At 36.9% G+C, this 26,870-nt stretch overlaps 1 protein-coding gene across 3 annotated transcripts in view; it reads left to right on the top strand.

The window, feature by feature from the left end:
* Positions 1-5,985: 5,985 nt before the first annotated feature.
* Positions 5,986-26,870, top strand: part of LOC149154205 (serine/threonine-protein kinase PCRK1-like) — a 42,030-nt gene continuing 21,145 nt past the window's right edge. For 2 of the 3 annotated variants that reach the window (XM_089438895.1, XM_089438894.1), the window contains exons 1-2: positions 5,987-6,978; positions 14,385-14,645. In XM_089438895.1, coding sequence (XP_089295021.1) covers positions 6,586-6,978; positions 14,385-14,645 — 654 coding nt within the window. In that variant the 5' untranslated portion in view covers positions 5,987-6,585. Of the gene's footprint in view, positions 6,979-14,384; positions 14,646-26,870 lie in introns of all 3 variants that reach the window. The other variant, XM_089438896.1, reaches the window with a different exon arrangement.

The following is a 26,870-nucleotide window of genomic DNA, read 5'->3' as shown; positions in this document are numbered from 1 at the left end:
TGACCAAAGTCTTTGTAACGATCCTCATAAGCATTTTTATGAATGAGGCCTATATTTTCGTCATTTTCCATTATTTTCTTTCATTTTCCTCCTGACAGGCAACTTGTGACCTTTCACCTTCCTTTTCTCATAATTTCCATTTTTTCCATAAATAAATGTGCCAAAAACGCCATTTTGCTTTTGCAAAGCCTTATCCATTTCCTTTGCCAGTTTTCTTAACCATATTAACCGAAATAAACACCCACACTAAGATGTCTCGCCCAACATTTAGCTTGGAATAAGTGTCACATCAACCGTGGTTATTATTATGCCTTTTATTAACTTTTATTACATGGAATTTTCACTGGGGCTGTTACATTAAATCTCCAATGCTGAGAGGGATATAGCCGGAGAAAGAGGACGCGTTTCAGATATAGAGATAGCTAGTGAAATTGTTGATTAGGTCTCAAATGTTGGTCACACCAAAGGTAAGTTTAGCCACTATATGTACACCATTGACATATACTGGCACCTCAAGACACTGTTGGGACAAGTTTTGGTGGACTAGAATGTAGCCGAATATGAAATATTTTTGATGCTTGACGACTTTTCAACTCATAGTGAAAGAAATGGATAATTGAATACAACACATCAAGTTGCATCTTTGTCTTCCACTTGACCCATGCTGCTCACTAGGGAGCAGTAAAGAGCCGATAGTTGTGGATGAATCAAACTCCTCCAAGACTGGATGATAACATCTGTACCTTTTAGTATGCTTATGTTCATTTTTAGTTTTATAACTTTATGTCTATAGATGTTTATGATGTTTCGAAAGGCCATAGACCTTGAGTTAGTTGCTTTTCAGTTTTAATCTCTTAGAACATTCTCAATTCTTTGATGCTTAAACAACTTTGGTTTTGCCATTGGTTTGTTTTCCTATTGGCATGCCATAATGTATTTTTGATTGGATACAAGTAATGAAAGTTTGCTTGCAAAAAAAGAAAAAAAATGTTATATTAATTATTAAATTTTACTAATCCAATGAATTATTATACTATAGTCAAACTCTTTAATGTTTTGATTTGATTTAAGCATATTTTTTAATTGATTTTGTTGGAAATTAGATAATAGTTTGTTGAAATCTTAAGTTTGAGATATAAATCTTCAAAATCCAAATACCAAAAAAAAATTAAAACATTAAAACCTAATTATATATTAAAAATACAATTTAAACAATAAAATTTATATATTCAAAACACATTCTAAATAATAATAATTATAAACTTACTAAAAATTATATCATTAAATATTAAAATAAATAAATAAAACAAACAATTATTTTTCATACACCAACCATGGAAAGTTATATGAAATGTATACCATAAGCAAGTAGTATCCATTAAGAAAAAAAAGAATGATTCCCATGATTCCATAGGGTTGGCACGGCCCATTTAAGGAAAAGGGTGTGATAAAGACAAATAGAGTAGACAGCCAAAAGGGACGTGAGAGGATCAATATGAAATAAAGGAATTGACAAGGAGTACATGGTAAAGGAAAATACATATTTATTGAAAGTTATATATCTAATTTATTTAAATGTGGTTAATTTGTGTTAAATATTTTAATCTCTTTTAATCTTATTGGTATAATATAATAACTCATTTGTATATATATAATTTTTTTAGTGGATAGAATTGTATTTTTATCATGTCTAATTTTTCATTTGGATTGCGAGATAGCATAATATTTGAATTCAAAATTTAAATTTCATTTCTAAGGCCATTGCCAATTAAGCTATGAAGCGAATCGTTTATATATTTATTTTTAATTATTATAATAAATTAAAATTAAAATTTAATATCATTATAATATATGACACTTTTATTATTTCAATGCATCACTATCAATAATTTAATTATATATAGATTTGATCAAATGACTACTTTTTCACACAAAACAATTTATAATTATTTTTCAAGGTTTGTGTTTTTTCATTAATAATAAACTTTGAATTATCTTTTAATAATAAGATATATAAGTTAATATAAATTGAAAATTACTTTGATAGGTAATAAATTGAAAAAGTATTATAATTATTTACAGTTAATAATTATTTATATTAAAATATATTATATACTTTTACAATAATTTTTATTTTTATTTTTTATTATTTATTTATTTTTTCGCTTAAATAAGTGTCGGACCTTCTATTCAAATGTAAAAAACAAGACCATGTTACAAAATGTACACAAGTGAAGTGGGCCACCCAAAGCCTAAGAAACCGTGCCCAAGGCCCACTGTCCGGGTTCTGGGCCCACAAATCCTGACGTCGAAACCGCAAAGTAGAATCGAACATCACACCCGTTCGATCTGTCATCGAAGATCCGACGGTCAAAAACAATATCGGAACGCTAACAAGCTCGCTCTTTATCTTATAAATCAGACCTGATAAGCCTTTGGAGACCATTCTATGATAATTATGGGTCCGATTTGGCTGATAACCCTTGCGCAGGTTGTCCGCTCGATATCCACCAGATGCAAACGATTCACGCCGGTCCGTGTAACCTACTCGATGTTTAACCCTGCTTTCGGACCCTAAGTCTAATAAAGCTGCCGTTAAAGTAGATTTGGAGTCCTAGATAACCATCTTGCTATTTGCCACGTGAAATTGCTATGATTGCTTATGTTTCTCCTATCTACTCGCGCTTTAACCAAGCTCCCTACATAGCTAATAAAAAGGCAATCTGTAGTATAATTCACCTCCATGAGAATACTTGTGTTGTCAAACTGAACCCGCCCGAGAACTTTGTGTTTAAAGCGTTTCAGGCTCAAATTTTGGCCAAAGGACTGGACATGCTTTTAAAAAACCCTTGATTTGCTGCATCAAGTGAATTGAAAATCCACTATGTCCTGAGATCTATAACCTACTAGCATCCCCTGCTTTGATATATCTCCTTGTCTGTGTTCACCTGTCTGAGACATTCTTCCCTCAATCTACCCTAGGGGATCTCTATCCCTCTATATTTCTTGTTGCTTTTAGCACGAAGTACTCCTTCATTAGCTAAGATGTCTGCTAATTTGTTGGTTGTTTGGTGCACATGAGTGAAACTCAGGGTTCTCATGTTCTGCAGATGGCAATGAATTCTTTGGTAGACTTGCAGAAGCCTCTAATGTCTGGAAACTTTTTCCGGAGCTGAGCCATAGCTAATTTTCTTGACCGAATTGATAATCAATTTGGAATCAACTTCAATTAGAATGTTATGAAGATTTGAGTCCCTTAGGATTTCTAAGCATTGCTCAAGGGCCATAAGCTTTGCCAAATTGTTTGTGGCTTTCCCCAAGTTACTATGAAAGATGATTTCTATGCACCCCTACTCATCCCTTATAACTCCTCCATAACCAGCCATGCCCGGGTTTCCTTTTGAGGCCCCATCTATATTACATTTTAAAAAACCTTGAGGGGGAGGTTGCCAGAAATCCTTATCAGCAATTATGTGATTTGCATTTTTGTTTTTTCCCTGTGGGATAAGCCTCTGCATACCCAACTGTAGTAGTATCTGCATATCAGTCGCTGTAGGATTGTTCTCAGGGGGGTTTTTAATGAGGATTCCTACCGTTTCATTGAGCTGTCTTAAGATCTGTGCCATGATACTCTGGGAGAACCTTTCTCGTTTTTGGATATTCTATTGTTGCGTTCCTTCCAGACATCCCAGATAAGAAAGCCTGGAGCTAAAGCCCAAGCTTTGTTGACTATATCATAATCAGCGAAATTTTTCCTCCACTTCTTTAAGGTGCTGTTAATGCTATCTTTATCTATGTCTGTTTGTCTGAAAATTGAAGCAATCCAATTCCATAATGTGGATGTGAAAGGGTAGAGGTTGAGAAGGTGATCCATAGTTTCTTCTTGTAATTCGCATAGCTGGCATTTTGATGGACCAGATACCCCTCTTTTCCTAAGGTTTTCCTAGGTTAGAATTTTTCTATGCTGCACTAACCACATGAACAGTTTCATTTTCATCCAGCACTTTTTGTCTTATTATTTATGGATATAGAACAAAAACATATACATCTGGTTGATGTTAAAAGAAACTACTAAATGTTAACTTTATTCTACAACGTAAAATTTAAGTTTTTAGAAATATGTATTAGTAAAATTTGTGTTCAAAACGTACAATAAAAGTATAATAGATAATTATAATTTAAGTTTTAGATAGAGAATAGACTTTAAAAAACATAACCAATTCTAGACTAATACAACATTGTACATTTTTTTCAAACTACGTTAAAGAGTGGATCCTGTAAAATATTTCTAGGACTAAAACAATAAAGTAATTCAACAAGTAAAATATGAAGTATTTGGAGGCAAATTTACATGGCTAACTTAAGTCTTGCACATGATCATTCAAGTTCAGAAGAGTGAAGTTGTACGCTGGTGATGAAGCGGTATTCAAGAAATATGATGGAGGAACTTGGTTCTGTAAACCCTTTTGAGCAACTTATAATTCTTTGATAATATTGCAAATGATGTCCAATTCATCTTCTAATTTATGGGTTGAGTGTTTGTGTTGGAGAATCGTGTTTAGTAAAAACTCTATGTGAACTTCCAATGTGTTAATTTTGATTTACAACTTGTAATGTTGGATGAAAGCATCATGTAAATCTCCAAGAGGCTAAGAAGCAAACAATTGCCTAGAAAGAGAGATGCAAGCTACTATTGTGAAAAAAATGACGAGACAAAATAACTAAAAAGGGACCACGAGCCATAAACAACATAAATTGTCACCATAGAATTTATAAGACATACTAACACTAATTCAAAGACGAAAAAGCCAAAAATAAAGAACATGAATATAATACACTAACAAAACCAATTAAGCATCCACATCAAACAATAATGAAAAAACCAAATTGAAAATACAAATTACACTAACAAAACCAATTAAACATCCACATCAAAAATATTAGAAAAAACCAAATTGAAAATATAAGCTAAATATTAATAGAGACAAACCAAATTGAAAATATAAGCTAAATATTAATAGAGACAACTCTTCCTACATTATCTTATAAATATCAATTTAATTAAATTTAATATTATATAGGTATATCTCTTTCTTTAAATCTTTTCAAATGTTTTTCGAGCATTAAAGATTTAAATGTTTTTCGAGCCAATCTTTAATGTGCTCACTTTCTTTTCCATAAAATCACTTAATATTTACTATCTTTGATATATACTAATTTCAAACCCAATTTTAAATGTTTTTCGAGCCGCATAAAATCACTTAATATTTACTTATCTTTTATATATATTAATTTCAAACCCAATTTTAATATGTTTACATTGTTTTTCAAAAAATCTCTTCAAAAAATTCCATATCTCTTTTTTCCTTTATGAAGATATGCATTTTAGAATTTAATAAGAGGAAGATTATTACAAATAAATGAGTGTAATGATAACTCCAAGTTAACCTTCTATATTGAGGTTTTAATATATAATATATTCCATAAAATCTTTTTACATATTTTAGGGATTTGATATTTATAAATTATAAGTAAATTTAAAACTAAAATAAATTTATATTAATATATTTTAGTTTTTAAATTTTATTTATATATATTCAAAAAAACTAGATTAACAAATTTAGAATTTATAAAGTAAAATAAATTATAAATTAATTAAATAGTGTTAATATTAATTTATTATATTTAAAAAAATAATTACAATAATTTTATATCTTAAAAATATCCCATAATCATTTTTCTTTTGAGAGAAGGGATTTGATCGAGCCCCTTTTAACCAACCAGAGTTGCCGAGAGGCGGTGTCTGCGCGGTTGATGTGACATAAATGCGAACAGCAAAACCGTGTTACGACGAATTAGGTGTATCCGCGCATCCATGCACTTCATTCGCTGGCCTCCATGTTCGAACACGGTTTATAATTGATTAATTATATTAATTTCTGGATTGTTATAAGTTTAATTATATGAGTTGGGTGTCATGCCATTTGCTACAGAGGCATATCCTTGTGTTGTTGGATTGTCCCACATATATACTCTCTTCTTTGCGTTTTTCCTCGGCGGAGAAATCGTGCGCATTCTTCTCAAATACATAGAGGCACAGGAGGTTCCTGTCACAATCTGGAATGAGATGCGTTACATTTGTTTAGGAGATCGGCCATTTACATGTGTGTAGGATTGTGCTTGAATCTGGCAAGCAAGCAATCCGCAGTTGGGATTTTGCTTGTTGGGTGGTTGAGGATCGTTGAGAGTAGTTGAAGAGGAAATTAAATGGTGGCATCATCCCGTCAGATGGAGTTTTCAGAATTCAATTGTGGGCATAATCTGTGTAGTCCTTATTGTTGCAGGCTGTTGAAGCGCTGATGAGGATGCTGAGTCCTGAGGATTCATTTTTAAAGGGCTAAAGTTTCACAAGTATTTTAAGGGCAATTGGGTGCATCTGGGTATATCAGTTTTGTGGTAATAGATAGAAAAATCTTTTATCCAATTCAAAAAATCAATTTGGCAGATTAGTTTTCTAGGCTAGAAATTAATTGTAAACTGAACTTGAAGGCTGAGGTTGGGACAGAAACCCAGGGATTCTGCAGGATGAAGTGCTTTCATTTTTCGTATGCGGAGAGGGAGAGGAAGGAAGATGCGAGGATCAACAAGAAATCAATATGGACGAGGTCATTGAGTGGTGGGTCGTGCCCAGAGGGGAGGAGGTCTGGTTCTGACATTAACTCTCAGACAATTTCTTCAGATGTAAGCGTTGATTCCCCTGGACCCAACATAACGACCAGCTTGTCACAGAGACCCCCGAACAGTCTCCGGGTATTTACCTATGCAGAGCTCAGGGCTGCAACCAAGAATTTCAGTCGCTCCCTCATGCTTGGAGAAGGTGGATTTGGGTCTGTGTACAGAGGTTTGATTAAAAGCCTTGACGATCCCCATGGCAAAGTTGAGGTAGCTGTGAAGCAACTCAACAGAAAAGGATTGCAAGTAAAACTCTATTCCTGGCCTTTTGCTGCTTTCTAGGTCCAGTTTTCGAGGCCTGTGACTTTCCCCTTTTGAGAAATTCATGCATCTGAATTAGAAGTTTACAATAATGTTATTTGTTTTTTGGAGTGAACTTTTATTTATGGTATGACATCACTAGGTTCAATTACAATAGTATACAGTAGCTCAGAACATTGCAGGCACAAGAATCCCAAATGTCTTTAGCCTGAATGATTACTTTGATTTCTGGCCCAGTTATGAGCTGCACCAAAAGTGTAGCTGTTGCTAGAGAGGGGATGGAACTTCATACCTATATCGAGCGGGTTGTTGACTTTTCTGTTACACCACAACCTCTCGTGCAAATCGGGAAAGGGCTTTTAACAGCATTTTGTACGCCAACGGTGCGTGAATCCAGTTTTGAATTTTACCCAAATATGTCTTCCAGTGCTTGATCCAGTGCTGAGAGCAAATGATCTGCCTAAATAATGGGAGAGTTATTGTCAGAAATACACTAAGTTTGTTTGCACGTCTTTACAAACTAGGGGCAGTTCACTTGTGGGTCATTACCTCCAAGGTTTGGATCAAATAATTAACTGATTCACCGTGCCTTGGCTGGTCCACACTGGCTGCTTACATATTTCGTCTTAATGTGTTTGGACGCAGTAATGATTACATTGTATAAAAGAAATACCCTTTTTGAAGAAATGATTGTCTGGAACAATGCTTTGTTTCTTCCTCCCTCCTACCCATTTGATACATTTGTATTCAGCACTGACCAATTGCTTAAATTGATCAGACTGGATTGTCGCAAATGAAACTTGCAATAATTCTAATCGGTGTTGTCTTCTGCCCTCCGTTGACCACAATGACTAGACTAATTATAAATGTAAGGTAAATTCAAAAGCTTTAGTGGTGGCATGAAGGGTTATAAAAGGAACTCAGTTCGTTCTCATGTTCAGTTTGTTTCTTCTGTCATGGCAGGTCCAAATCTGTTGATTCACCCAATTTCACACACAGGTTGTATAGGCTTCATTAGATGCATGTAATCAGTTCATTCTCATGTTCAGTTCGTTTCTTTTGTCGTTGCAGGTTCAAATCTGTTGATTCACCCAATTTCACACAAAGGTTGTATAGGCTTCATTACATGCATTAGTTGTACCTGCAACTGAGAAGGGGGATATAAAACACTGGTTCAAAACTTTGAATATTGCCTAACTGTGGCTACATCGCTTTAAATCCTCCCAGAAATGTGGTTTCTTAGAATTTCATCGGTCTGTAGCATCTTAGTGGACCGTATGCGGCTGAAGTAAAGCTGCCTGAAGTTTAGTTGATTCTTGTAGTATTGTTAAGTACACATTCTCAGAGAGTTCCCTTATATTTCATCCTATTAGTTATATTCAGTGCAGTGTGCTAAAGCAATTGCACTTTTTCTCCCTTTCAACTGCCATAAAGATAATGTCCTATTGCTTTTAGGGCAACTCATAAATCCACAAGCTAGTGAAGAAGAGTAGTACTTTGATTATTTACAGAGTATAGCAAGATACGCAGGATCATGCCTCAGTCAGAACACCCTGTGTTATAATTTATAAACAACCAACATAGATACGTGTGGAACAACTAAAAATACATGTGGAACAAACAAAGTTAAGACTCAGAAGGCTCTTAACAATTTAGGCATATATTATAGGCAACTATAACTCTTGCCTAATGATGGAGAAAAGAACGGAGGTTGTAATGAAAGAGACAGGTGGACACGTATAAACAAAATAACGGAAAATTCAACCTTCAGGCTCCAATCCAGGCCAGAAAATGATTTTACCTTAGAAAGTTGGTGGCAAGACTTGAACAACAAAACCAGTTAAGTGTTAATTGATAGGATTAGGCAGCCAGGCTCCTCGATGGTTCCAGAAGACTCCGACAGGGAGCCAGTGCCCATTTCGCCCCCCCTTGCCCCCGGCCATTAGACTCAGGAGACCTTGACATCATTGGCCCCATTGTCTGATCTCCCTCTTTCACTCTCTCTCTTGACAGGTTCTTGCGTTGAGTTGTCCACCTTTCCAGTCTTGGACAAACTTACTTAATCATTTTATATCACCGCACCTTCATTGCGGTTTTATACATATATGTATGTTTCTTTCTTTGTATTACTTTTTGGCATTTTCTAGGAGTTGCCTGGACACTCCCACATTGTACTCATACTGGTTATACTCTTCAGTCCCATTGACCTACTTCTGTGGTCATTTGTTGGACATTAATAAAAGTATCTTATCTTATCTTATCTATTGATAATCTCATGTTGTCTTGCTCTTGCTAGAGAATGTAGAGATTCCTGTAAACTAAGTATCTGATGGCTTAAAAGTTTAAACCAATAACCTTGTAGAAAATTCAAAAAATGTAAGTTGAATGACAAAACCACATGAAGCTGCAAACTGCAGAGACGAAATCATAGTATGACATGATAACAAGAATTAAGAATATGATAAATAGGAATGGTGTAAAGAAATAGAAAAGAACAAGATGGAAAGCAGAGATTCATGAATGAAATGTTGCATACTCGATTCAGATAGGAAATGGAGTGCATTAAAAAAATTCAAAGTAAAGGAATTGGATGATATGACAACTACTAACAGCATTGTTAGGAAAGAAAAGGAAGGCCGAAGTTCCAGCTATGCCGCTATATTTTTTTATGAGGGGGAAAACTGACGTTTCCAATGAAATTGAAAGAATGATAATGTAAAAAATATACAGTAGCTCTTACAGTGATTTACAATGTGATCTTTGATTATCAAAGCATCTAGGAAAGGAAGGAGCCTTGTGTAGGATCCACCATCTGCGATTTCAACCAGAACTTTTTCCTAGTACTAAGCATGTTCTCACTTATTTATAAAATATGCCAAGTCATCTTTGCATGACTAAATTCTTTCTCTCTTTCCTTTCCCCTTCACCTCTTTGATTAGGTTTGGGTTTTCAGATGAAGATTCCTTAGATTCATTTAAATGATTTGATTTCTTTGGAATACTCAAGCGGGAAACCTTTAGTTCTACCACTTTGACTAAGGTTTCTTTAAAACACAAGCTTTCCTTATCCAACTGGAGCCCCCAACTCTCTTTCAGGTTGATATCTTCATTTTGTTCATATTAATACTCTCTGGCCTAACTTGATGTTTTTTCTTTGTTAAATTTCAGTAGAGGATTGAATTATGGATGTATTCATGGAGCGTTTGAGGTTTTATCCATGCACAACTCTTCAAAACTAAGAAAAACTACTTTGTTATGGCTTCACTATCTCTAACTTAATTCCTTGATCAGAAACAACTAAGGTCCCATTATATTTCCATTACTTATGGAAAGTTGAAAATGTGCTCTAGCTAAAACGTTGAGAAAGATTTTGCATGTATGGCCTACCCTCTATTTGGGGCATGTGAATTACTGGTCTTGTACTGTTCAATTGTTCTTAGAGTAGGTAGCTTGGAGAACCTAGACTTTTTACACATTATGATCATTGTGGACCTCCCAAACCATGGAGTGTATGTGGGCACGAACCTTTAAGGTGTTGAGTTATGCTTGGGCCTGGAGTCTAACTAATTCAAGTTAAAATAATTTTGTAGTTTTATCATTATGCATAAAGGGGTAGAAGTTAGAACTTAGAAGTCAAGACTAAGGTGGCTTGATTAAACATATAATTCTAAGTTGCAGGAAATGTGCCCCCCTCATACCAGTCGTGTTTCCATATCGAAATGCTGAAATGTGGGAAAAATGTTTCACGTGTGGGAAACACATTTGGTATGGACTGAAACACGTTTCATACAGATTGAAGCACGTTTTGTACAGATTGAAACACGTTTCAAGTGCATTTTAGGGTCCATACAGCGTGTTTCACAAAAAAATAGTTTGCTTTTGCCTTAATTTGATTGTTGGGACCCACAATTTGGACTTTAGTGCCTAATTAGAGGTTAATAATGAATTAATGAGACTTCTAGAAGCCTGTAAGGACCAGACCTTTTCCTTTATCTTTCTTTTTCGCCCTTCTACTTAAATTTTTAACATTTCCATTAATTGTTTCAGGTTGTTTGAGAGTGGTTCCAATCTTTCTGAACTTCATATGGAGAAAGTATAATTTCATTCTAAATTTATCTGACTTAACAGCTTTCAGGATTGGTAGGATGGCAACATTTTCATTAGATTCTATCATGTATCAGGGTATGGGATTGGCATTTAATCAATAACACCGAATCCTATATTTGCCTCGATGTTGGTGATATTGATTGTTGGACTCCTTTTTCGTGTCCTTAGCAAAACTGATGTCCCTAGAGGATTGAGTTAGAGGCAAAGGGTGATATTAATGATGAGGATTTCAATATAAGTGATGGTGTAACATTGCCTGTCATTTATGTTTCTCATGTAAATACCCTTGCTCATTTATTCATAATGTTTTCTTTCCAAGTTTCAATATTGTATTTTTGTTTTGGAAAAGCATAACCGTTTCCCTGTATTGTTCAACTTAGATGTAATTTCAGGAACAACTGGATGCTTTCGTAGAACCACTAGTTGTTTTACTGTTGGTTGTAGTCACTAGCCCCTTTCACATATTTTGGTCTTTAGTGAACATTAATACAAGTTTTAATTTCTAGTCTGCACAATCAATGACTAGAGGAATTCCTTATTCAGCAATTTCGTGTTGCTCAAGTTAATTTGAAAACATAGAAATCATCTCTTGTACTGGTTATCTGACATAGGTTGTATGTGGTGAAATTTCAACCTAGATAGTAAAAGTTATCCCCAAAGCTCCTGCAAAGCATGTTTTGACTGGTGAGAAAATTGATAACAAAATTAGCAAAAAATATTAGAGAAAAGATCAAACGAGAATTAGATTGCTAATATTCATTGCATACACATTCATTCATTCAGCCAAAACCTCAGAAAACATGAGGTGATACATTCAACATGCTTTTGACACAAGATTTAGTCGTGGAAAAGCCATAGACATCAAAACCCAGTTTCTATATATTGTTGTTCCTTAGAAAATTTGCAGCTAGAAGGATGTCCTTTTGGGCAGTGTTACCAAACTCGGCTCGGGGAAATACTTTGTGTGGTAGAAGATCTAAAAGTTTGACTTGGCTTTGGAAAACACTTCAAAAACTCGATAGAGTACAAAACTATAAAAAGATGTACACATTTTTATGAAAGCAGATAAATTTGCATACATATCAAGTTGTTCTATGCCCATACAATGCAGAATATGAACAGATGTCCAAAATAGTTGCCTTATACATTGTAAAAGAAGAAACCAATGCAAAGTGCCTCTGTTATGATGGCCCTACTTAAGTTTGTGGATGCTTTAGTTCCTTTGGTGTGCTGTCCTTGACTCATCCCAGTCACCTATACGTTGAAGGAGAAAGCAGAGCAGCAAAACAATGCAGAAAAGTGTCAGTTTTAAAAGGTTTTTGGGCTTTTATAGGTCACCGTCAGCCTGAGTTTGAGTTGCCGAAGACTCGAAACTGATCGTTTGAAGGCTGAACAGAATCAAATTTGGAGACTTGAGAACCTGATAAATCATAATACTGCTATAGAGGCACTGACTTCTCTTTTTATATGGTAATGTATGTCTGATCAGGATGACTACATTAGTGTGAAAAAAGGATTGGCTTTACTGCTATTTAAAACAGTTTTTTATTCAAAGATAGATTTTTTATTGATTGATTTTGCTGCTGTATAAAGTAGTTCCTTCTGAAGAGAAATTTGTTGAATAAGGATGAGTTTTATTGTTTACTAAAGATATATCTTTTTTATTTTCAAGTAAGACTTGAATTTACCAAAAAGTTTCATGCCATGTGGAATTTACAAGAACTTGTCTTCTGGCAAGTTCTTTCACAAGTGGCAAGTTTGTCAGCATGTAAGAGGCAGTGGAGCACCTACAGCTTTATTCACTCACTAAAATGTAACAGGTTGGGTTCCAAGAAGGCTGAAGGTCTTGTGTTCATTCATTCTAATCTTTGTTTCCTGTCTCGGGAGAAGGAAGACTGTAAATCAGGGGCTATATATTATTGGAACATGATCTGATGAACTTTATTGCAATGAAAGAAGTGAGGTGCTCCTACAGCCTAGGGTGGGAGAGATTTCTGTGTATGTACATATGTACATGGGTAACACAAACTAAATGCAAAAAGTTTGATGTTTGACTTCTAATGTCAAAAAAAGGCTGATGCCAGAAAACCACAAAAAATCGCATAGATCCATCTTAATCACAGATCTTTTAAGCACCAAGAGGTTTTTACATGGGTTTTTAATCCATCCGTGTGCTTAGCAGATCTGAGGTTAAGATTGATTTATGCTAGCATAGAACCAGCTTTAAGCTACCTTAGCTTGTCTGAGGGTACTTTGGCAGCTGGAAGTGGAGCATCTTCTGCAGCATCTCCTGTGCCATCATTCAATTCCATGAAATTGCTGGCAGTCAGATATACTATAATGTTGAAAGTATCGACCCTTTCTTATTGTATATACTATATACTATGCCATCATGCTATGCCATATGGCCTGGTTGGCAAAGCCCTAATCTACTAAAAACTCAAGTCTCGATTATTGGTGTAATAACTATTTGGGCACTAATATATCAAGATAAAGATTGGTTCTGTTGTCACTGTTTTTTCATTGTGTTTCAGTAGATGTAACTCGTAACAGCACATTATATTTATAATTCTAAGATTCTTTGTAAATTGCTTATTTTTCTTTCTTTCTTTTAAATTTCTTTTTCTATTTCTTTTTATTACATATATATTATATGGTGATCCTCCATATCTGACATTTTTGAAGCTTTCTGAAATGCATACCTGTTTTGGAAACCGAAGCCATTTTTAAGTGTCAGGTAACTTAGCACCATGTCATTGAAAGCTCGTAAGAGACTGGTAATTCATTTTTAGAAGGCTTGACTGAATTGATAAGGACATCCATTTGGCCTGAATTAAACTGATACTATGGCATAAGTAGGCAGAAAATAATAGAATAGATATTTTTCATGTTTGCTGTTTTACTCACATCATTCCACAACCTTTGCCCTTCCCAGAAGATACTACCAAAATCTATTTGTGTACCCTTTATGCTGATTTTTGAAGGATCTGATGTTTTCATAAGAAAATTGTAGTCTCTGAATTCAGGCTTTCAAATTTAGAAGTATTGGATGCATATTGAGAGTCCAGAATCAAATGCATGTCATCATATTATCAAAGTGTCAAATAAAATTAAATGAGGTAATCAAATAGTCAAATTATGAGTAAGCTCTCTAAAGTTGATCTTTTGATTACAATTTATATTTTCTCAGTTTTGTTCAAGATCCATTTTCAGATTAGATTGAGACTATTTCAAGCTCTAGTGATTTGTGATTGAGTTATAACCATTTTGTTGTTGGCTGTATAGGGGCATAAAGAATGGGTTACAGAAGTGCATTTTCTTGGGCTTGTTGAGCATCCAAATCTAGTGAACTTGGTTGGTTATTGTGCTGAAGATGATGAAAGAGGTATACAACGGCTCTTGGTCTATGAGTTTATGCCAAACAAGAGCCTAGAGGACCACCTATTGAGTCGAGTTCTCCCAGTTCTCCCATGGACTTTGAGATTACAAATAGCCCTGGGGGCAGCTCGTGGCTTAGCTTACCTGCATGAAGAAATGGATTTCCAGGTTTTCTATTACTTTTATCCCTATTCGTATTTGATTGTGTATATTGCAATTTAATGCAAGAATGACATCTGGATGGTGAAACTGTAATTCCATGTGATATTAGGAGTACTGCACACTTGTTAATAGCTAGTAAGTTCCATAATCTTTTTGTTGCACTTCCTTAAAATCCATATACTAGCAAATTTCCTAGGAGAACAGCTATCAAAGGCCCTGGGAAAGGAACAGATGAGTGGTGGTAAGAGGATATTTTTATAATATGGAAACATTGCTCATAGAAGCTACCTTCAGCTGTATATTAAAAGATGCAAATGCATATAAATACAGGGCTGAAATTTTGCTGGTTGTCTTGGTTATGGTGTTATAATGACTGGAGCAGGGTTGATGCTCTGTAGTTTTCCAAGGTCTTGAAGGAGATTATGGGGAAACTTCTCTAGCAACAAAAAATCTTAAATGAACCAATTTAAGAACTCAGAGATGCAAATAAAGTTAGGAGAGTTCTAACATAATATAATTAGACTAAAGTGTTTGCTGATATTTTTTTTATTTGCATTGACATTTCTGCAGTGTCTCTGCAAACATCCGAGTACAAAGTTCATAAAGTTGTCATATGACATAACCTGTTTGGGGAAAGGATAAAATCAAAGAAGGTTGTAACTCAGTTTATGCTACCGCTTAAACTGATTGGAGCCTTAATAAGCTATGATAAGATGATATATTTTTATTACTGTCCAACAAATGACCATAAAAGCAGGTCAATGAGACTGAAAAGTCTGATATTTTTCAGACTCAGCATCCACCCTGGCTAGCATTGCCTGCAAATGAGTGAACATCTATACACAATTTCACTCTTCCACAATGTTAATTACTGCAAGGAGCTCTCAGCTCTAGAATTTGATAAGTTTACTTACAAACAAAGACAACAATAGCAAACGAGCTAGCATCTTTGCTTGTGCCTTTGGACCTGGCATACATAATCACTTGTGGGGCTCAAAAACTAACTATACCTTATAAAAGCATACTAGGAAGACCTGTGAAAACTTCCAGTGAGCCAACTTTGTGTGTTTGAAGCTCAAGTCTACCACTGAAGAACAAACTTAGATTTGTGATTCAATGTTTTGTCAAAAGCCTGCTGCCTGTGATATACAAGTGTTCACCATGATGCGTGCCTGCCTCTACTTGGATCAATGGCCTGAGCTGTTGAATCGCCAAGATATTTGTTATATTGATTAAAGATCATTCTAGTAAGGAGCAATTACAAAGACAGGGCCATTAAAATTATAATTTGATATGTTATTGCATTTCATATTTCTGAAGTATTTCCTGGAAAAAGAAGAGGTACTGCAGAGTAGGACACATGGCTTGATTAGATCCTTTTGAAAGCTTATCATCTGGAGATTTCTGCAATTCTCAATATCCCACAGGGGATTATGAACCCCCATGTGGAGCCACTGTTAGCACCCAGTTTTGCATGCAGTCCTGCTGTTAACATCAACATCGGCAATCCACTTTTCATTAGTATTATCTTCCAGGGCCTTATTAATCATTTTCAGTTACATGCATGATTGCATGCATCCATCATCGGATCACTTCTAGGTACAGGTACACAGTTGTTTGACATGGAGAGCAGACATAGATTTCAGTTGCATGCATGCATGCAGTGTTTCCTACATGTGCTCTCAGGACACCTGCACTACGAGTTTGGGAGTGTGTCTATTTTTAACGATGTATGTTTATATGCATTACTATTCCAGTAAGTGTCATCGTTGTTCATTAGTGGATTTCTGAGGACTTCCTATTTTAGTAAATCCTATTTTTAGATTTTGCTATTGATAACAAGTTTCTATTTTTAGCTGGGACCATTCATGCTTACTTCTTAGGTCACTGCTATTTTTAGCAGGTGCCATTCTGGGGAAACTCAGTTACCATGTGTGGCAGGTGTTTCCTACTTTTGGAAGACATCACTATTTTGGGCAGGGGGGTGATATGGACAGCATCCATATCCGTTTATGTCATCATATTTTAATGAACTAGGTATACATGATGTGACTTGATGGTGTATTTGTATTTCCTGTAATTATTTTTAATTCAGTATTGAGTTTGCTTGTATACTTGACATGTGGAACTGGATTCGTTCTCACTACAACATGTCCAATTATATGTTGATTTGGGTAATGGTGTAATGAGAATATTCCTTCCAAAGGATTAGCTTCAAGAAGAGGGAGTTCTCACCACATTTAATGCTATTTTTGTGATAGTTGAGGATTTGAGTAGTGGATGGAGGGTGCTCCACTTATGGGAAATTTTGGCATTAATATTTTTCTTTATCCACATTAAAGGGGGTGCTCAAATAAAGGATATTTTGAAAAAACAAAATTTCATTTTTATCCATACAAGAGTGCAACTCACCTTGTGTTATTTTTGGCAAGCAAACATAGCATGAGATTGCTGGAAGATGGGTGCTCCATTTCATTTATTTTAGGTTGAATTTATCCTCCTAAATTCTTCGTACTCCATTTTTATTATCTTTAAACAAGGCCCACTACTTGTGGGCATATTCGGAAAATTCTGCATTTGATATCTTGAGAGACGGTGCATCACTGGAGGGATCTTTTGGACTTTAACAGCAGGTAAGGGGAGTGCAGCAACAATTTTCGCAGTCAGATTGTTCTTTGCATTCTCAGATAAAGGAAGCTGCTGCCGTTCATAGCTTATTTTAGCATGTTTTCATGTAGCATGCCCAGACCTGCAAGGTCACCCGTTCAAAATTTCTTTCTTCCATCTCCAACCAAATTCACCAATAGTGAACAGCTTGCTTTCATTAACAGTTTAAATCGGCTAATGGATAATATATTGCATTAAAATATGAAAGCAGATCTAGAAAGTGTATAAAATGTGGTAAACACAACAGATAATGCTCATCCCTGATTTCAAAATGCATTAACATTCAGAATTCCATCTTTCAAACAGAATTCTACCATTTGTCCATTTCATAACAGATTCCATGCAATAATATGTGCTGTAGTCTAACTGTTCTATGTTTTGGAGGTTTTCTGGGCATATTTTCTGGTCAAATTTGCCCGAAATCTGGCAGGAATTTGTTGGAATCACAAGTTTGATCTGTAAACTCTGCACAATCCAAGTGCCCCAAGAGTGTTCCAGGTCACTGGATCCATTATGCATTCAAAAACAGGTTTTTATACAACAAAAAACATGATCTGGCCAAAACTTGTTTCTCCAGCTAAAAACCCCAAAACGTAGAATAGTTAGACAACTGCTTCACTAAATTTTGATGGATGGAATTAAAAACATGAATAGTCACACATATAGTGCATTTGTTTCATTTTACTGATTTTCATGCCCAACATACACCTAAATGCACATGCATCATTTACTCTGAGAAATAAACTGAATTCATAACTAGAATTATGCCAAATTCAGAAATAACCATTCCAATTTCAAATGCATTCAGATTACCAATCTATAAATGCACAACAGGATAAAATAATGGTTAGAAAAAAAAAACACTCTTCTTTGACTTCATCCATCAATTGGTTGCAATGAGTGTTGATTTGGGGTAGCATCGGATGTGCTCTAGCCATGAAAATTGGTGGAGAGGCTAAAGCACATGAGATCTCCAAGACCTAGAAATGGTTTGGACAGATTGTACCCAGTTTGGGAGATATTAAAATAATTAATATTTTTAATGGAGTTCTTAAGTCTAAACTTAAGAAAAAAAAAATATTAATGGGTATTAATATAAAACTGGGTTAGAAGGTTGCAAAAGTCATGGATCAAGCCAAATCTAATCTTAGCGGTTGATAAGAGATTTAATCTCGGCCATTGAAGGACCAACAAAAAAAGTATAAGAGGAGGCTTGAGGGTTAGTTGGAGAACACACTTGAATGATCAGTCATTCATTTTGCTAGAGCGGGGTTGCTATGCAAAGTTGAATCAGTGATCAACAACGAGGGGCAGTGAGTACGAGGCAGAGAGGCAAAGACAGTACTGAGAGACCAGCACAGAAGCAGAGAGAGCGAGACCAGCAGCCAATCCAGGCTACGCAGAGCCCAGCAAAGTCAGCGTAGAGGCCAGAGGGACGCGTCATCCACGCAGAGGCTGCTGGAGTGACGCAGAGGGTCCCAGAGGTTGTGCAGTGCCTCAGAGGGCTGACGCAGAAGCCAGAAGGGCCAACGTTGAGCTTCAGTTGTGTCGAAGAGGATTTCGCGGGACAGGTTTTCTGAATACCTGTTTCTGAATATAGAGGTATTGCTGCCATGTATTTTTTTCTCTGTTGGGTGAGCCGATTAGGCACCTGTTGTACTCAGAAAGACTGCGTAATAATATAACCCTCAGAATAACTGCATCGGTTTTCCTGCATTGGGTTTTTTTGGGGACATTTGTCCAAAAATAACGGTGTCACTTGTGTGCTTGTTTTCTTTCAGTTAATGATCTGTAGATGTTGTGATTGTATTGTGTTTATTTCGGTATTTAAATGTATTAAATAACTTGTTTGAATTTAAACAAGTAGAAGAAATAAACCGATAGAATACATATTAATTTTCTAACGGATAGACTTAGAAAATTCAACATGGTATCAGAGCGTGGCTGCAGATCACAGGAAAACTGAAGGCATCAACTTAGCAGAGCATTTGCAACAAATTCAGCTGTCCCGAGTGACAGAGCTGATCTTTGCAGAAAGCGACAGAGGAAGGAGTGACATAGAGGGACTACGTCATCAATCTGGGCCAGAGAGAGACAACGTAGAGGTTGAGGAGGGCAGAAACAGGCTCACTGAGAGCCATGTGGAGGCCAGGTGGGTTGATGCAGTTGGCTAAAGGAGCTGTTTTGCCAGTGCCGCGATTGTGTAGAGCCAAGAGGCTCAATCCTTTAGTGTCTGAGGCAGAGGAGGCTGTGGGTAGTTTGCGGAGAGAAGCTGGTGGGGTACTGTGGTTAGAACAGTACCTAACAGGGCCAAACCAAGGTAGAGGGAGTTGCTGTCGAGGTGGATTTCTATCCAAGGAATCTGGATCAGTGTTGCAGTTGCACAGACGATCAGAGAGGGGTAACTTGATGGTTGGAAAAAGGATTTCCAGAAGGGAAATCAGGACTCAAAGTGAGTCCAAAAGAGAACTTCTTGATGGGAAGTAGAGAGACTTAGAGGAGTTGAACCGAGAACTTCCAGACGGGAAGTAGAGAGACTCAGCAGGAGTCGAACCGAGAACTTCCAGGCAGGAAGTAGAGAGACTCGGAGGAGTCGACAAAGAAGAGCAGAGAGATGGTCGTGAATGGGCTGAGGGATCAGGATAGGCTGGACGAAGTGTCCAACTTTGTGGTCTGGAAGGCCAGGATCCTGTCCATTCTAGACAGACATCGCATCAAGGGCTTCACCTTGAGAGTAATGGCTATCCCAGTTGACCCAATAGCTAATGAAAGGTATGAGGAGGCAATGGCCAAGGCAAAATGCATCATCCTTGATGGGGTCAAGGATCATGTGGTCCAACATATTGCCGAGAAGGAGACGACAAAGGAAATGTGGGATACCTTGAAGACATTGTACTAGCATACTTCCGTGCAGAGGAAGATGCTACTTGAGAATCAACTACGATCATACCAGATGCAAAAGGGAGAGCAGATAGATCTCTTCCTCGGTCGATTGAAGGAGATCTGGGACCAACTGACTTCCATAGGGGCCACGTTGGATTAGGAGTTGATGGTAAGAACCACACTAAACGCAGTCTCCGAGGAGTGGGAGACATTTGTCCAGAGCATACTGGGTAGGATGAATCTTCCAGATTGGGAAGAATTGTGGGCGGCCCTTCGTCAAGAAGAGATCAGACGACTGACCAAGACGGGAAGTAGTAGCAAAGGAGTCCGGATCAAGAAGGAAGAGGATGAGGATGCAGCTCTAGCATCTTGCGGGAAAGCATGAGAAGAGGAAGAAGGACCTCTCCAAGGTCAAGTGCTTCCACTGTGGGGAACTGGGTCATTATGCAGACCAGTGTCCGAGGAAGAAGAACAAGGGAGAGCCGTTTGACTCTAAGGCAGCGCCAACGAAGGCGGAGAAGGAAGTTTAGGAGGATGACGATTGTGCCATAAGCGCTCATGTACCCCTAGAAAAGAGGTGGGGAGACATCGAGCTGTAGTCAAGAGGACTACAGGCGATGAGGGGCAGGATCCATGAGGTACCCAACCTCTTGGATTATACCTTGCTATAAGAGCCCCGAAGAGGAGTAGCAGGATTGGCGGATGTCGGTAGAGATAGATGCGGATGAAGTGACAGAGAGTGCTACAGTGCAGTAGTCCCCGGGTAGCGCGAGGCTAGCAGGCTGCAACAGTGCGAGAGGCATGAGAGTGTTGCAACGGTGCAAGATGGCACAAAGAGGTGTGCAACAGTGCGAGATGCAGGGAGTTGTTGCATCAGCGCAGAGGTCAGTAGAGGGATCACTTGTTAGTGGCAGAGAGAGTTTCAACATCAGGAGTGTTTCTAGCCTAACAAGGATGTCATAAGTTGGGTGGATCAGTTACTTACTTCTCAGTAACTGAGTTGTAGTGCAGTAGCACGATGCAGCATGATGAGAGGGGGATGTTGTGTTGGGAGGATGGACTAGCAACAACACAGATGCAGAGGGAGCTGCCGTACGGATGGAGCAGTGGCAGTGGAAGGGCCATGGGTAGCAGTACAGGATGCAGCAGTGTAGAGGATGTTGGGTGGGGGGGCCTAGCATCAACACAGCTACCGGTGCCAGATAATCAGAGTGATGCTCGGTGAGGAGTATTATTAGAGCACAATCCTCACTAAGAGGGAGTGTCGATTTGGGGTAGCATCAGATGTGCTCTAGCCATGAAAATTGGTGGAGAGGCTAAAGCACATGAGATCTCCAAGACCCGGAAATGGTTTGGATAGATTATACCCGGTTTGGGAGATATTAAAATAATTAATATTTTTAATGGAGTTCCTAAGTCTAAACTTCGGAAAAATAAAATATTAATGGGTATTAATATAAAACTGGGTTAGAAGGTTCCAAAAGTCATGGATCAAACCAAAACTAATCTTAGTCGTTGATTAGAGATTTAATCTCGGCTGTTGAAGGACCAACGAGAAAAGTATAAGAGAAGGCTGGAGGGTTAGTTGGAAGAGACACTAGAGTGATCAGTCATTCAATTTGCTAGAGCGGGGTTGCTAAGCAAAGTTGAATCAATGATTAGCAGCGAGGGGCAGTGAGTACTGGACAGAGAGGCAGAGACAGTGCCAAGAGACCAGCGCAGAAGCATAGAGCGAGAGGCTACAGCCAGTTCAGGCCACGCAGAGCCCAGTAAAGACAACGTAGAGGCCAGAGGGATTGTGTCATCCACGCAGAGGCTGCAAGAGTGATGCAGAGGGTCCCAGAGGTTGCACAGTGCCTTAGAGCGCTGACGCAGAGAGGTTTGAGGCTGACGCAGGGCAGCAGGAGGCTGACGCAGAGGCCAAAAGGGCCAACGTAGAGCTTCAGAGACGTTGGAGAGGGTTTTGTGGGACAAGTTTTCTGAATACTTGTTTCCGAATAGAGAGTTATTGCTGCAGTGTATTATTTCTCTGTTGGGTGAGCCGGTTAGATACCCAGTTGTACTCAAAGAAATACTGCATAATAATAAACCCTCAAAATAGCTGCACATGTTTTCCCGCATTGGGTTTTTCTGGGGACATTTGTCCAAAAATAACGGTGTCACTTGTGCGTTTATTTTCTTTCAGCTGATGATCTGTAGATGTTGTGATTGTCTTGTGTTTATTTCCGTATTGATTCGATGTTGAATTGATCCAGTAAACGTGTTGATACGGCATGGTGTTGTTGGTGCGTCAAGCATTAACTTGTGCCCGTTAAACAAATAAGGTCTTATGCCTATCCATGGATGGTGCAAAATAACGTGGTTGCTTGTTCAGAATTTACAAGTAGAATAAATAAATTAGCAGAATACAGATTATTTTTCTAACGGATAGACTTAGAAAATTCAATAGTAGTAGGGGCTTCCTCTTTAGTTCTTCTTCTTTGCTACCACCATGTGGAGGCCCATGCAGCAATTGTGGTGTTTTAAGGACGAAATAATAGTGGATAGAATCATAGATATAAGAAAAATGTTTTTTCTTTTTCACTACTTTATATGTCATAGATAATAGATTAGTGTTTTGGAACTTTTGGTCTTCATACTTTAGTGTGTAGATGACCTATTCTATTTGGTCATGTTGGCAATCATTGGATAACTTATTTCAACGATAAGTTAATTGTCTACTTTCTATTATGACTTAAAAATTTGTATGTTTGTAATTGCTAGAATTTAGATGGTTGATGCTTTGTAGTGGTCTAGGTTAATTCTGCCCTAGGGTTTCTGACCATAATTTTTCTTTCAACAACAATCACTTTAATTTTTGGCGATGAATAACCTCAGCTACTCAAATAATCAAACGGAACAGTGTAGCATAATCTTCAATCAACAATCACAAAACAATGAAATAGATTCATATAAATTCATGCAATCTCACCATCCAATCAGCAAATTACTTTATGTTTAACAATGCCAATATCCATAATTTAACCAACTGTATTAGATCCAATGATCTGATACCCTAGTTTCCAGATTCACGATTAGTATTACTGAACTTCACACAATTAATATTCTTATTCAAAATCCTAACCGCAGGCATACAAAAAAACCTCACTGCAATAATATTGGCTCTGTTCCAGATGTGCCCTACGCTGTTCAGGATCCTTCTGTTGCAGCCTGCAGGACCTTGGATATGCTAGAGAGTCTGTACTCGGCTCTGTAATGCTCACCACAGGAACTAGGGTTTTGTTACAGGACTCTATGAAGTGCTTCACAGAGGAACTCACTTCATCTTGGGAACTCAGATCTTCTGCGGGATGAGTCCACGGAATATTTCAATGTTGAATCACATCCCTGACATTACCATTTTGTTTCCCTGCGGAAACCCTAGGTCTGTCACAAACTGCCTGAAGAACCCTGTGTTGAACCAGAATTGATGTTAAACCCTCGCAGTTGCAGGATCTGACCTCTGCTTGGCTTAGATTACCTGTTTTGATCTTGTGGTAAGACGTCTGTAGGTTACAGGAAACCTTGCATGGCCTCAGGAAATGATTATGACAGAGCTAGGCTTTAGCTTTCCCCTGAATTATCTCACTGACCTCAGTAAGAAGTTCCTATTTCTGTTACTTCAGGGGTCACCTTATAAAATACACCGATTCAAAATTTTCTCCAATAAAGCCTGTACTGAAACAAGAATATCAAAACAAACAGAAACCTTGCTGCCTCCTAAATGGTATTCCTGTGCCAGAACAGAATGAGAAAAGATAGAAGTGTGTCGACTAGGGTCGAATCTTTCACCACCGAAATTGACAAGGAAGAAAGGGGTTTTAAAAGCTTTAGCGCCTCATGCTCAAGAAAAACAGAGATAAATGATCCAATCCGATGATGATCCAAATGAATTCAACCCTCTTTTATTTATAGATTTCCTAGAGGGGGCTCTCTTCTTAATTGATTGAGTAAAATTCACCACAAACCCCAACTTTGGGTTTCTTTGCCCAGCTATCCCAAAACTTGCCCAAACATTGGGTATTTTGTGGCTTTCCCCTTTAATGAGGACTATAGCCTACTGGGAACGATAGGCTACTTCGTCCCTTGGGCCAATTAATCTCTCGAGAACATTACATGCTTTAATTATTAATCATTAATTTACTATGGATGCTATTCTATCTTCATTGGTGTACAATTATGCATGTTTTCATATATTCTGCAACTAATTTGGCATTTTGCATGTTATTTTGAATATATATATATATATGCTTCCGCTCAAAAAAATGGTCCCGCTGTGCTCTGTGCTTTGACAACCTTCCTTTCAAGCAAGCATGAGACAAACTTTTATATGGTTTCATGCCTGTTTGGACACTACCTTGATTTACTGTGACAACCAAAGTTGCATCAAACTCATTCAAAATCTAGTATTTTATGATTGATCCAAGCATATTGAGATCAGATACCACTTCGTTAGAGATAAGGTTCAAAAGGGGCCTGTGGTTCTGCAGTACACTCGAACAGATCAGCAAGCTGCTGATATCTTGGGCAAGCCTCTTGCAAAAGGGAAGTTTGAGAAGTTCAGAGACAAGCTTAGTGTGGTGGAGGACAGTTTCCTTAGTAAGACGGAGTGTTAGAGTGTGTACCTTGGATAGCCTTCCACGAGCAAGAGCATGTACAAGAGATCTGGGTACCTTCTCTTACAGCAGCAGCAGATCTGTACTGCATTAATTCAGATCTGTAGATGATGGCGCAACATTAGGAAGACTAGAGGAAGCAACACTAAATTTGGCTTCCAGCAGTAATGATGCATGCATGCACCAGCCTTAGATAGGAGAAGGATAGGATAAGGTTATTCTTATCTTTAACCTCCAGTTAAAGTTGATAGAGTGCCAAGTTTAGTTCAGTCTTATTTTTAGCAAGTCATCTATTTTGGAGATTGACTTTTAGTTAGGGCGCAGATTGCAAGGGAATATGAACTCTTTCCTTGGAGTGCACTACCTCATTCTCATGCAGACCATAAATCTAATTGTGAACACATTAGTGCACCTTTCTTTGTCTCTATGTAAGAAAGGCAGGGGTGTGGACCTGATATAGAGTTTTTGTGTCCAACAGTTGCAGTTTACAATTTTCATGTAGCAATTTTCATTTTCAGAATTAATGAAAAATAGTGACAGGGTTTTGACAGTCATTTATTGAGTTCTGTTATTTGTTTTCTCCTGTATGTGTTTATAAATTCTAGCATTTATTATGATTGAGAGCTGTTCTGAGAAGTCCGTTAGTATTTGTTCCTTGGTTTCCTGCTAAGTCACATGACACGAGGACACGAGACACGGAGGACACGTAAATACGAGGTATTCAATACGAAACGCAGCGACCTGGAAACAGGACACGGGGGACACGTTTTATATATATTTAATAAAATATATATATATATACCGAAATATAGTTTTTTATCCATATTAAATTGCAGGTTGCAGCTTATCTAATCAAATTAAAATATAATTACTTCTCAAAGTTCATAGTTCACTTTAAAAAAATAAATAGAATCAAAATTTACAACTTACAAGCACATAAGAAACTAGTCATGATAAAAAATCATTATTAAAACCAAGAGAAACTTGACATGAATTTGATAAATAATTAACAAGTATGTCGTGCTTATCTATTTGAACTCATAATTTAACTTGATAGCAATTAGATTTTCAACTAGTTATTTCAAGATTGATTTGGTTGAGTGAAATTTGAGATATGCCTCTCCGAAGTTGAGGTGCCAAAAATACAGAATTGTAGTAAAATGCATGCCTAGGCTAAAATTCAAAAAATTTGATTAAAAAATTATATATATATATATAGATAGATAGATATAGATATAATTAACTAACTACAAGTTAATAAATTAAATTATGTAAAAAATTAAATTATATATAAAAGAAATTAATTAGATTTTAATTAAATTGAATTAAAGCAAATATTAAACAAATCATATTAAAATAAATTAAATTATATATATAATTATTTTATTAAAATTTAATTAAATGTAATTTATTAAAAATGATTTAATATTAAAAGAAAATTCTATTTAATTCATTAATATAAAATACAAAAAATATAATACCAAACCTTTTATAACAATGAATAGAATATCGTATATACAATAACGTTGGTATTACACCAACGAATAAAAAATTAAACCATCTTAGGTATTAAACACGAGCCGTTGAAGGGATTAGAAATCGTATTTTTTATGAAAAAGGTTCCAAGGTCAACGAAATCCCAAGGTAGATCAAGCATCGAGGTTAAGTGATATCGGAGGTTCAATTAAAAAGAGCTCCGAAATTATATGGTTCTTAGCTCCGATTTATGCGACCTACACATCACCTTATATAACAATATGTCAAAACTTATGACCAAATCCATCGAACGAACACTCCCGCAGCTCCACACGACAGCTCCGGACAACCGAAAATAACCCGGGGGCCGGAATAGACCAACGCTTACGCTATAAACCATGTTTTTTTTTCAATACGTATTCAAAACATCGAAATACGTTAGGGCAACGTATGCTATGTACAAAATACGCGTATTCAAAATTTATGACACGAATGGAAAACGTCGAATACGTATTCTATTTTTATGACACGTTAAAAATCGTATTGGACA

This window comes from Pinus tabuliformis, chromosome 9, assembly GCF_031772625.1.
Source record: "Pinus tabuliformis cultivar Carrire ecotype Pingquan chromosome 9, CPIR1, whole genome shotgun sequence".
Classification (NCBI taxonomy): Eukaryota; Viridiplantae; Streptophyta; class Pinopsida; order Pinales; family Pinaceae; genus Pinus; species Pinus tabuliformis.
The sequence above is the reverse complement of the archived record's forward strand: the minus strand, read 5'-3'. Positions and strand labels throughout refer to the sequence as shown.